Below are 12632 nucleotides of genomic sequence, written 5' to 3'. Positions count from 1 at the left end.
TGCGTGCGTGCGTGTGTGTGTGTGTGTGTGTGTGTGTGTGCGTGTGTGTGTGTGTGTTCTTACCGGTGTATTTCGTCATCACTGTCACGTTGCGTTCCTGCCGGTCGGGGTTAAATAGCGGATGTGAGCTACAGAGCCGCAGATTATCCTGAACTAGACGGACCTTCCCGCTGAGCCTCAGAGCTGAACACACGGACTTAGATAGATAGAAGAAAGAAAGAAAGAAATATTTATTTTAAACTAACATTTTATTTTTACACCGGGATTTAAGCGACTCTGAGCGCTTGTTTTAGGCTTTAAAGGAATGCCCAGAGAGCTCACCCAGAACAGGATCCAAAAGACCTGGGTTCCCAGCAAGGATGGACAGCGGAGGGGTGAGCATGTTTAACCCGCATTCTAACCATCGTTATACAGCTAGCTTAAAGAAGCTAACTCCGCTAACACCTCCGCTAATGATATGAATGACTTTAAACGCACGGTTTCAGCCGCGTGTCACGCTCCATGCTGCTCGAGTCTTCATCACATCATCGCCGTATGAAGCATCACGTTTCTATGGAAACGCAATCTAAAATGAATTATATTCACCCCGGTGATCAATGCGCGACACCTGGTCTCCGTCGCCATGGTTACCCGACCGGTACGCCACGTGCTTGGGGATCATTATTTTTCCGGCTTCAATTTAAAAAAAAAAAAAAAAAAAAAAAGCTGTAACAACTATTGGTAACAAAAAGAGTGAAATAAATAAATATAACCTGGTCTTCACACACTTGTAAGACTTACAAAATCTTTTTTTAGTTTTTCTCTTTGTAGAATTTTAAGGAATTAAAAAAAAAAAAAAAAAAAAAAATACGAACCAGATGTATTGATTTAAGTGTATTAGCTCATGTTAATGCTAATTTTCAACACCTGTCCGCAGGAGCCTTTTAGTACTATATTAGAGAAAAGAAATGTGGCTGATGGAGACTTTATTCAAAAGGAGTTGTGTACAGAAAACCATCTCTTATATATTAAAATATTTGTCCTCTTTGAATTGCAGACAAAGCTTTTAGGCCTTAATCACTTTTAGAAAAGCCAATTATTATTTGGTGCTTCAATGTTTTTACTAGGCCTGGGCAATATATCGAGATTTTTGTTTTGGTGATATAGGAAATTACAATATAATATATAACAATACATATTTAGTTTATAGCTTTTTTTTTAATTTAATAAAATAGTCTCTGATTTTGATACTTCTCAGAACAGCATGATAAGCTCAGTTAGATGGATCACTGATTGCATTCTAACCCAGACCTTCTCCCAAACAAGCCACACTACAGAACTCACTCACACGTGCTGTCCCTTAGAGGAGAAAAAGACAAAAGTGGCACATATTGTGCAGCTGTTTATTAATAATTGTGGCATACATCAGCAAATTCAACCCAGATATGTTTTTTTTTTTCTGTCAAGGCTTTGAGTTAAAAAAAAAAAAAAAATATATATATATATATATATATATATTGATTTATATCGTATCTCTATTTTGAGAAAAAATATCGATACATTAATTTAAGTCCATATTGCCCAGCCCTAGGTTTTACTTCTCTTTACAATTGGCTCCAGTTTCAGGAAAATCTCAAACAGCCAAATCTACTGCTTTATATTATATTCCCAACCTTTTTTTATTTTCCAGTTGTTGGAGCGTTGGTCTATTTTAATACATTTGTGGTTTTGTAAACCAGAATAGCACCTGGAGAAAGTACAGTTGGTCTAAGTTAATGTTAACCGGTCAATGAGTCATCACAAGTGATCATTATTCAACTATGGGAAATTCACTGGTTAGGTCATATGATTCCCAGCAGGTTATCGATTAACCAACAGAAAGCCTTCCACAGGTGTGTAATCAGTGCACCACATTCCTCTCGCACCTCTGGGTAACATGAGACGGTCTGCAGTGGTTGTATATCTCACGATGAGCCCCGGGGTGTTGGGCTACTGTACGTGTGTGGTGGAGGGAAAGACTCATCCTGAATCATGCAGGGACAGAAGTGGGTCAGATTGACCGACGTGTGGGAGGAAAATGTGAGGAGGGGGGGGTCACAGACAGACACGTGCTTCCTGATTGTGTGTCAGACTGCAGAGAAAAGCAGCTTATGCTTCACTGGATGAAGCAATATTTCAGTTTAATCAAAGTGATTACTTATTTTATGTGTTAAAATCAAAAAAAATATCTTGGGGAGGATCCCCCCCAGACCCCCCCCATGATGGATTTTTTTTTTTTTGGTTAACTTTTTTCATGCCTTCGGTGTTTGCAAAACAATGTCCAATGAAAACACGTTCAGAGCACAATTATACTTTGTTGACATTTAGAAATGTTGCTTTTATTTTGCGAAAATCTGTAATAGAAACACGGCTAATGACATTATTGACTGGCATGTTCCCCTTTTCTTTTTCCACAGCTGGCACCCCTGACTTCACCAAAGCACCCACCGTCATTGTGATGGTGGGTCTGCCGGCTCGAGGCAAGACGTACATGTCCAAGAAACTCACTCGCTACCTCAACTGGATCGGCCTGCCTACGAAAGGTGAGCTCATCATTTTCAACGCTCATCCCTCAAGTTCAGTTTTTAATTAAAACTTCAAAAAGAAAACATGGTTTCTCTTGTTCTGTATGTGTAGTCTTTAATGTGGGGGAGTACCGCAGGGAGGCAATCAACTACAGCTCCTATGACTTCTTCAAGCCGGACAATGAGTATGCGGTGAAAATCAGACAGTGAGTGCACTCGCAAAAACACACGTGTGATATTTTTATGTATTTATTTTTTATTGGTGGGGATGCAGGAGGCAAAAAATTCTGAAAATTCCTGAGATTTACGCTATTGCTTTTATCATTTGTAACTCGTTTAATTTTTTCTGTCCCTATTAGAAATTTCAGCTTTTTTAACTTTCAAGACCTTCATCCCCAGCCATTTTTAACTGATTTTGACCATTCAACCATGTTCAGCTACTACCTTCAACCTATTTCAACTTTTTTCACTTTTTTGACTTTTTCAACAAATTTAAAGCTTTTTCAACCTTATTGTTTATGTTCAGCTAATGCTAGGTCAGCGTTTATGCTATAGACCCATTTCAATGTCGACAAACATGAGACACGTGTCTGACGTGCGCACGCATACTCGGTGCATAAACCATGTTGTTTACATATGTGATGCTCGAAAAATGGCAATGAATGAACCGCTGTTAAAGCTGGAAAAAAGTTCGTAGTATGTAGAAAGCTTGTCACCTGAGGACGTGGCCGCTTATTATAGGAAACTCTTTAAGTACAGGTGAAAAGAGTGGTCATCCTATGTGCGTTCCTGGCCCGATGTTCAATGGCCAGACATTTATACATGTCTTATAGAAAAACCTAAAAGCATTAGGTCTCTAGATGTTTATAACTACTTGTTGTGGACGGGCTGCTGTACTCCTGTTACCAAAGGTTTCTGTGTATTTCTGCGTATTCTGATCAGTTTCAACGGATTAATTTCCATCTCTACATTAAGTCTCCTCCTCACCGTCCCACGTCTGCATATCAGTCCATTTACAGCTTTTTATGGTCACTTTTTACTGGATCCAGACTGATATAGCGCTCCGTCCGCTCTCGTGCACCATCGCCTCAGCAGCCATTACGTTGACATGATCGCTTCTGAACAAATGTAACGTGGTTATTTGGCAACTTTATACTGTTTATTTCTATCATAAACCAGCTGATTTGTACTTTATCCAGAATGTTCCAACGCTCTCTCTCTCCGTGTGTGTCAGCCGTTGCCCTGTGTTTGATAGCACGCAACCATTAGTCTCGTCTATTCTTCTGAAAAGGGTGCCCACCAGCCGGTGTGTTGTAAAATTTAAGTCCTATTTGTGCAATCAACAACGCAACACAATGGCATTGTGTTGTTTTTATACAAAAACAAGTGTTTCAATGCAGATGCTAGTACAAAGCAGTTCTCCGGTTGTTTTGCACGGAGCCTGCGCGCGCATGCACCTAATTTAGTATGCATACATCACACTAAATGGGGCTATTGCTCACTTGCATTTTCTTCAGGAAATGGAAATATTCCATTAGTTTTTAATACCACTGATGCTAACTAGCTCTTTTTTTTTTTCTTCTTTTCTCTCAGGCAGTGTGCCTTAGCAGCCTTGAGAGATGTTAAGTCCTATCTGACGGATGAGGGAGGACAAGTTGCGGTGAGCTTCCCATGATGCACCTCTTTAATTTCCCCTTCAGTGTGTTTGACGGTTAACATTGACCTAATGAGCTATCTGCTGTTTTTTTTAGGTCTTTGATGCCACAAACACGACTAGAGAGAGGAGAGATTTGATTCTCAAGTTTGGAAGCGAGAATAATTTTAAGGTTAGTCAGTTTTTTTTTTTTCCTCCTATTGTGTTTAGTGTGTATTTCTAGAAGTCCAAACAGACAGAAGCAATATGAGCATACATATTAATAGACTGATCTTATTTTTTATTTTGAACATCTGAGTGTTTTTTCTCTGTTGGGTTTCCTTGTACACACAGTTTTTCCGTTTCTTTTGTTTTTTGTCCCTTATCGAAAAAACAAAAAAAAAAAACAAATAAATAAATAAAAGTACCTGATGCTTTGCTGATAGTCTGAGCAAAGGTGAAAAATTGAAGGCAAAATTTCAAACAATCTGTTTTTCTCCTGCAGATCTTCTTCATTGAGTCTGTATGCGACGATCCCAATGTCATTGCATCAAACATCATTGTGAGTAATACTGGTTTGATTTTCTTTTTTTTTTAATTAAAGGGTAAGATAATAAGGAAAACTAGCAATCACTTAAAAAGATAAGAAATGTTTCAACATGCAATGTTTTTTTTTTTCATTCTTAATTGATGCAATTGTTTAATTTTCAACATAAATAATTGTATAACATGTAACATTTGTACACATCTTATCACAATCTGCAGCTTCACATAAAATTGTCCTTATGTTTCAATGAAAATAAACATTTAAGGAAGGTTAATTTAATACAAAAACTTTTCAAATGCAGCAGTATGTAACTCTACTAAGGCTCTGACTACATCTTTTCATTATAGGAGAACCATATTGAGATTAATATTGTCTTTTACAAGTGAGCCCTGGCAGCAGTAAATAAAAAAAGTTTACAGTGTCAAAATAATACAAAACATTTCTTAAAACAAATTAATAGCACAGAAGACAAGTACATAAAAACAATAAAGTACTGTCTCAGCGTAAGAGCTTATGAAAGATATTACATAAAAACTGTAAAACTATTACAGCCACCAGATAGTTAAAAATAAATGAGCTAAAACAAGAACAAGGTTAAGTTTTTGTTTCCAGGTCTACCTGTATATTTATCTGTGAGTTTGAAACCTGGCAAATAAATCAGATTTTTGGACAAAGCACATTGTTTACTAGTGCTGCTGAGGGAACCTCTTATGGTCCGTGTGGGCTACCTGGTGCCCACTGGGACCATGTTGGTGACCCCTGCTTTAGGGTGAGTTCAGCAGCTCATTGTCTGACACTAATCCTCCTACACACAGGAAGTTAAGGTGTCTTGCCCTGACTACCGGGACTGCAACAAAACGGAGGCCATGCTGGATTTCAAGAGGAGGATTGAGTGTTACAAGGTCAGCTACCAACCCCTGGACCCCGACCATCACGACAGGTAAATGATCAGTGCAGCGCTCTCATTGGTTTGCTGTAGCTTCTCTGATTTATGGTTTCAATCACAAACCCTCCTCCTGTGTGCTCTGTCTTCTCAGGGATCTCTCATTCATCAAGATCATAGATGTGGGTCGCCGCTTCCTGGTCAACCGCATCCAGGATCACGTTCAGAGTAAGATTGTCTACTACCTGATGAACATCCACGTCCAGCCTCGGACCATTTACCTGTGTCGGCATGGGGAGAGCCTGGACAACCAGGAGGGACGGTTGGGTGGAGATGCTGGACTGTCGCTCCAAGGCAGAAAGGTAGGAATGGAGTTTGAATGTTTTCATTTGGTTTGGTGACAGCTTGTTATTTACCTGAGATTTGTGAGTGTAGCTAGTTCTAAATCAGGAGTGTTGAACTCATTTTAGTTCAGGGGCTTAATACAGATAAGTTTGCGTTTAGTGGGCCGCAGAGGTGGGGAATTGAACATTTGTGTTACTTTGAATTTCCATGTATAAAGGAAAGTATGTATGTAGAGTATATAAGCACTTTTATTACATAATTTGAGGATTGAGCAGGATTTTGGAAAAAATAGCTTTCTTTTAACATTTGAGAATAAACATGACTTCCCTCATGTCATTTAAGCATGGGAAAACAGAGTTTCATTTGATTAGTCACAAATGCAATGAAAAAGCTCCGCTTGAATAATTGTAAAGCTCTACATGTTTCTTTTTTTAAAGTGTATTATTTTGCATGGATGCTAATATTTATGTTTTGATAAGATGCAGTGATTTAAAATTATTCCCAACTTCTGATTAATTTCAATAAAAAATTCTCATGAAAAGTTTCATTTTTTATTTAATATTGCCTAAATTCCTGTGCTTAAGTTCCTGTGGAAATTTGCCAGATATTTTACATCCTTGTGCCATTCTACTGAGATTTTGGTCATTTACACAATGATTCATGTTTTTTCAGCCATTTTTACTTTCCCCTGCAGCCGGATTTGGATGATTTTGAAACTGAATCATGGTTTTACATTTTGAGCTACTTCTTGAGTGAGAGTTTCTTAAATACCCTGTATTTGTGTGTGCTGTAGTTTTCAGCTGCTCTTGCTGACTTCCTGGAGGAGCAGCAGCTGAAGGACCTGAAGGTCTGGACCAGCCAGCTGTGCCGCAGCATCCAGACCGCTGAGCACCTGGGAGTGCCCTACGAGCAGTGGAAGGCTCTGAATGAGATAGACGCTGTGAGTGTAGCTCTGAGACACACTGGTAGTCTGTAGTGTTAGCACTGCTAATTTGTTTATGTTCCTCTCAGGGAGTGTGTGAGGAGATGACATATGAGGAGGTGAAGGAGAAGTTTCCAGAGGAGTTTGCTCTGAGAGATGAAGATAAATATTACTACCGTTACCCAGCCGGAGAGGTATTCACACAACCACATTATCTACCTCAGACATGCTATGTGTTGTATAATGTTATGTGGTCCCCAAAACAAACACACAAAATGCCAGAAATTCAGAGACTTTTGTACTTTCTAGTTTTACTGTTCAGATTAATCATTTTTCTTAATGCTGAAATGATTTTAGATGATGTGGCCCTAGGAACAGTCAATCACATTTTTGTGGCCCCCACTGTGATAAAAGTTTCAGATCCCTGATCTACCTTTTTTTTCCACCTCCCTGGAGCTGCTACTGTCTTGTCATTTTCACCAGTATTTTTGTCATCATACAAAATGAGGCGGTTTGTGCCAAAAGCACAAAACCTATTTTGACAAAATTTTTACCAAAGATGGACCTTACGTCCTGGAAGGTTCTGTTACATGTTGGAGGGGATCTGGATCAATCTACTCATTCTGGATCCCAATCTCATCATTCATAAAATTTCATAAATTCCTATCTTGTTTAGTAATTAACCCATCATAATGAAATTTGACTGTTATGTCAGGTTGGACCTAATGTATCATTATTAATGGAGATGAAATGTCTTCCAAGCCTTTATAGTGAGAATAATCATGGTACCACGATCAGGATCACTAACTCAGATAACTGCCAATATTCAGTTTAGTTTATTTCACTAGGGGACAGTGCAATTTAATAAAACATGAGTTTAAAAAAAAATAAAAACAGAATTAGCCAAGGAGGCTGTTTTTCATCTGTATTCCCCTGGCCATGATGTTAAAAAAGCAAATAAAATACAATAACATGACAAAAATACATGATCGAAAAAACATATCAAGACAACAGTAACGATAAGTTGACACATTAAGGAAAGACACAAAACAAAAAAAACACTATTTACAGGCAGAGGTAAATAGTTGTTGATTATTTGTAATCAACAAATAATTTGACTCCTGTTTTTTGTTATGACATAGACAGCTTGACTAAAGTATTCTAAACAACATGCTGAATGCTGTTTTCATGTGATAAACATAACCAAAGATGCCATGTGACTTTGTTGTTGTGGGTAGGACCTCTGCTCCACAGAAGGCACTGGGTTTGACTCGTGGTAAACATGGGAGCTTTTTGTCTTTGTGGAGTTTGCATGTTCTCTGTATAAATTTGGTCTAGAAAGTGACTGAATGTGATCCTTTGGTTTGCAGTCCTACCAGGATCTGGTGCAACGAGTGGAGCCGGTGATCATGGAGCTGGAGAGGCAGGGGGATGTTTTGGTGATCTGCCATCAGGCCGTCATGCGTTGCCTGCTGGCTTACTTCCTGGATAAAAGTGCAGGTTGGCACCATTTGGTCCACAAATAATTTACTACAAGCCAAATCCAGTACCTTCTCTTATATACAGTGTTTCTATGATTCCAGATGAGATGCCGTACTTGAAGTGTCCCCTCCACACCGTGCTGAAGCTCACCCCAGTCGCCTATGGCTGCAAAGTGGAGTCCATCTCTCTGAATGTGGAGGCCGTAAACACCCACAGAGACAGGCCAGAGGTAGTGGCATCAGAAAGTGAAGTCTGCAAAAACTTTTTTGACATTTGACCTCTGACAACCATCCCGTCTGTGGTTCTGCAGGAGGTGAAACGTGGCCCTGGTACGTTGATCAGGAGGAACAGTGTGACTCCTCTGACCAGTCCAGAGACCAACATCAAGAAGCCTCGCATCCATGACCTGGATGAAGCTCCCCTACAGGAGCTGCCTCCCTCTGTGACTGCTCTGGCCCTGTGCAGTCCCTCACATCTCAGCCTGACTGGCCAGGTGGGTCTACCACACATGATCAATACATACCAGGATTCAGCCATGCTCAGCTTCCATAGGAAACCTTTTCAAGCTTCTCCTGAATCAGTTTCCTCTCTGTGTGTCCACTCATCAGGGTTGGGGTCAATTACATTGTACATTTTCAAATACAGTGACCTGCATTTTTTCCAATTACAATAAAACTACAATAATTTTTTTTATCCTCAGAAAGTCAATTACAAGTACGTTCTCACTTACTGATCTTCAATTACAATTAATCACAACTACTGAGCCCGAAATAAATATTCTAATATAAGTTAACTTTCCTCTCGTGTTAGCTTTCTGTTAGCATCTCTTATGATAACGGGTCTTAAATCAGCTGTAAAATAAAATAAAAACAAATATCTATCATTTAATCTATTGGTTACCTTGGTAGACACCCACACCAAAAATATTGAAACCTATATTTTCATTGATTAGGAAGCCTGAGCCTTTTTTGTGTCTGTGTACCTTCAATTTCTTATTTTCTTAAATGGAAAAATGTGTGAAAGCTTGATATGAAACATATTTTAATAATTAACTACATATGTGTAGAACTGTAACATGGTTCCCCAGTTTTGTGTAAAATTATAATTGACATTTTCATGCCAATTACGAAGTCATTATCTAAACTCAATTATTATTTAGTTATGATTACGACAGCAACTGGTTTTTAAAGTTACAATTATATTAACACCATAAATGTAATTTACTATCAATTACACAATTATAATTGACCCCAACTCTGTCACTCATATGATTTCTGTCTTTATTTATTTTTTCCTCTTTCCCTGCCTTCCTCTCCTTTGCCCCGTGCAGCACTGGCTGGGAAAAGTTTGTCTGTAAGTATCAGCTGTTCACTTTTCCTTCTGCTGTGTTTCATAATCTAAGACTCTACAGTGGTAAACAATCAGTCTATCAGGATCACTCAAATGGGTTACAGGACTAGACGTGCTGTAATTGAGTCTGATTTAGCCTGATGCTCCTCCAGCACACGTCACTTCATTCTTTCCATCATTGCTGACGCATCCTGTGTGTGTTTGGCTTGTTTTAATACCTAAAGGTGGTGTGGCTCATAGCATCTCAAACGTAAACAAAGCGCTTGCTTGGAGATCTGCCAGATACAACATTTGTAGAAAGCAAATGAGTCACAGATTAAGTCTACGAGAACCAAAATTCCCAAGATATAAATAGATTTAATTACAAGACATTTGACATATTTCTGTAGCTGCCAACTTCCAGTATGAAGACGTACAAACAATCAGTCTTGTTAGGTTAAAATGACATTTGGAGAACACAGACTCTTAAAACCAGCCTTTTCACAACAAGAGTCTGGATAGTCTATAGCCAACAGTTGTTTACATTTAATTTTTTTTTTATGGTAAAATATCTAAAAATTGCCATTTTTTTTGGAAAAGAAAGTTTGAATAAAACGAGCAACAATAAGCACAATATACACAACCACAATTTCACATCGCATCACTTAAAACCTAACAACTATTCCCCACCCATTCTATATCCTATCTTGTATCCCTCTTCCCTGTTAACTTCCCCACCCCCCTCCAACCCCTCACCTTGGTGTAACACTGCCCTCTCTCTTTTACATCCTCCCTTTAATAAAGTATTTCTTACCCTTCCCTAGGGAGGGCTGGTGACGGTCACAATTATGCAATGAAATAAATAAATTTATTTAATTGCAATAATAAAATATGCATTGCTGTCAAAAGATTGCACTTCTTGTAGTGTTAACCTTCGACAGCATGTGCAGACAAGGTAAAAAAAAAAAAAAAAAAATGAATAAAATGAGCAAAACCTCTAAGTAGGTTCCAAAAGACCTGCCATTATTACTATTATAACATATTAATTCGCCACTATCTCAAGCACTTTCATGCATGTTTAGTTGATGAGAAAAATATTTGAGACTGCTATATTTTACAGTGTAAAATGAGTGATTTAAAAAAAAAAAAAAGTTCAGGTTAGAATTTTTCATTTTTTAATACATTTCTTTTTTTCACACACTTTAAAACAAATGTCGTCGGTGGACATGTAAATCTTATTTTTTTTCATTCACAAGGCAATTCAATGTGCTTTACATGATTTAAAAAAGTGCAACAGAAAACATTCAACAGCTTCAAAATCAACAAGAACATTTAAAGTCAGCAGTAGAAATATTGAGGGAACGTTATGTTTATAGGAGCAGGTTTGCTATGAAACAATTCCAACAATGCATTGGACTGCAGCCCAACCTGCTGTTTTGTCCTTTGCAGTGTGTGATCAGCCCTGTTGGGCGTGTGCTCATCACCATCACAGGATTACTAAAGTGTAACCACAGCAACTCACACACATATCATTTTCCCGCCCTCTAAAGATATCAGAGCAAACCAGCACTTGACAAACTTCAGATGATGCAACTTGTGGTTCAGGGATTACTTTGCTTGACAGTATTCAGGGTTGTTTCGACTGTAGAGCTGTTGTGAACATGTTTGCTAAATGGTGGTGGGAAAAGAAGCATCTAAAGTGATTTGTGTTTTGTTTTGTTTACAGAACTTGAGAAGCTCATCTTGTCTCCATGATGTCCTTCAGTCCTGCCAGTGAAATACATGATAACATTCAGCAAACAGATGGCTGAAGAAGGACTTCATCAAAGACACTGTAATATTTATTCATCATCAGTAAGACATTTCCCCCTGTAGGAAGTATGGCTGCCTCAGCTCCCTAAAGGAATCAAAGCGATATTTTGCACAGCGGTGGTATGTTTTTGGCTTTTTGTTTCTTTGTAGGTGTTTGTTTCACAATGCTCTTCACTTCAGTGTTGGAGGTGATGTTTCACCATCGAGTGCCTGTGCTGCTTGTTTTGCACATGTGACGCTGCCTCTCTGAGGAAAGGCCCTCCGTGTCGCTGCGTGTTATAGGCACATTTGTTGTTAATATTTTTTTAGTATCTGTGCCACAGAAAGTGAATGTTCACATTGGTTTGTATTTTACTGTTGTGTTCACAAACATCAATGATCTAGACCAATTTGTGCTGGAAATATCTTTGTAAATAAGAAACAAAACTAAACTAGGGGATGCAAATGTGTAAACCTCAAAAGTTTGTTTCTTCTCTTAGTACATGTCTTAATTACTTCAACCTGTTTTTTGGGTTAACAAAGAAAAACTGACATATTTAATCCCATATTTATTTTTACCTGGTATTGAATGCCTGGAGGCATATCTATGCAGTATGTTGTATAATTGTTTATTTTTTTTTCCCTATCTCGTGGACCAATAAATTCACTGCTGGGAACATTGGGGCAGGTCTTCCTTCATCCCTTCTGAAATCTCAACACGAGTATTGGCAGTCATCCATTGTGCTGCCTTATATGGTCCTAATCTGAAGAGTACACAGTGAGCAGGGGGGTGTCTGCAGACACGGAAGGCTGAGTCACAGTGAGAGGACTTATCGGTCAGTCATGTGTCGTGTTCAGGAAATGACTGTGAAAGGAGGAATAGTGTTTAAGTTCAATTCTTAACTCCTAATCTGTGAGGCAGTAATGAGGTGAAGTGGTTTTTAACATGGAAAAAAATACCAGAAGTAGCGTTTAATTTAAGGGGCAGTAATATGAATGAATCACTTTATAATGGTTTTTCTACAGTGATATAAATTCCTTTAGCCTCATTCAGAGGGCCAACATTATGTTTCTTCCCTACCTTGTTTAGTCCACATTTCGTAAAAAGTCAGCTCCAAACAATGAGTTGTATTTTTCTCGCGTTCTTCAGATGTGAC

General features: G+C 38.5%; 1 protein-coding gene across 1 annotated transcript; it reads left to right on the top strand.

The window, feature by feature from the left end:
* The first annotated feature begins 122 nt into the window (after positions 1-122).
* On the top strand, positions 123-11943 carry pfkfb3 (6-phosphofructo-2-kinase/fructose-2,6-biphosphatase 3). Its single transcript, XM_028451337.1, has 15 exons — positions 123-374; positions 2436-2561; positions 2656-2749; positions 4137-4203; positions 4295-4369; positions 4682-4738; positions 5539-5663; positions 5761-5968; positions 6745-6891; positions 6963-7067; positions 8244-8373; positions 8457-8584; positions 8666-8848; positions 9686-9708; positions 11411-11943. Exons 1-15 carry the CDS (start codon positions 305-307, stop codon positions 11415-11417), a joined length of 1545 nt encoding a protein of 514 aa, XP_028307138.1. The 5' UTR covers positions 123-304; the 3' UTR covers positions 11418-11943.
* The last annotated feature ends 689 nt before the right edge of the window (positions 11944-12632 follow it).

Source organism: Gouania willdenowi, chromosome 6 (assembly GCF_900634775.1).
Source record: "Gouania willdenowi chromosome 6, fGouWil2.1, whole genome shotgun sequence".
NCBI lineage: Eukaryota > Metazoa > Chordata > Actinopteri > Blenniiformes > Gobiesocidae > Gouania > Gouania willdenowi.
This window is presented reverse-complemented; position numbering and strand designations above follow the sequence as displayed.

Coding starts and splice junctions, on each gene's coding strand:
- pfkfb3 (XM_028451337.1), top strand. CDS start 305: ATGCCCAGAGAGCTCACCCAGAACAGGATCCAAAAGACCTGGGTTCCC. Junction 5,664..5,760: donor GACCCCGACCATCACGACAG/GTAAATGATCAG, acceptor CTGTCTTCTCAG/GGATCTCTCATTCATCAAGA. Junction 6,892..6,962: donor CTCTGAATGAGATAGACGCT/GTGAGTGTAGCT, acceptor TGTTCCTCTCAG/GGAGTGTGTGAGGAGATGAC.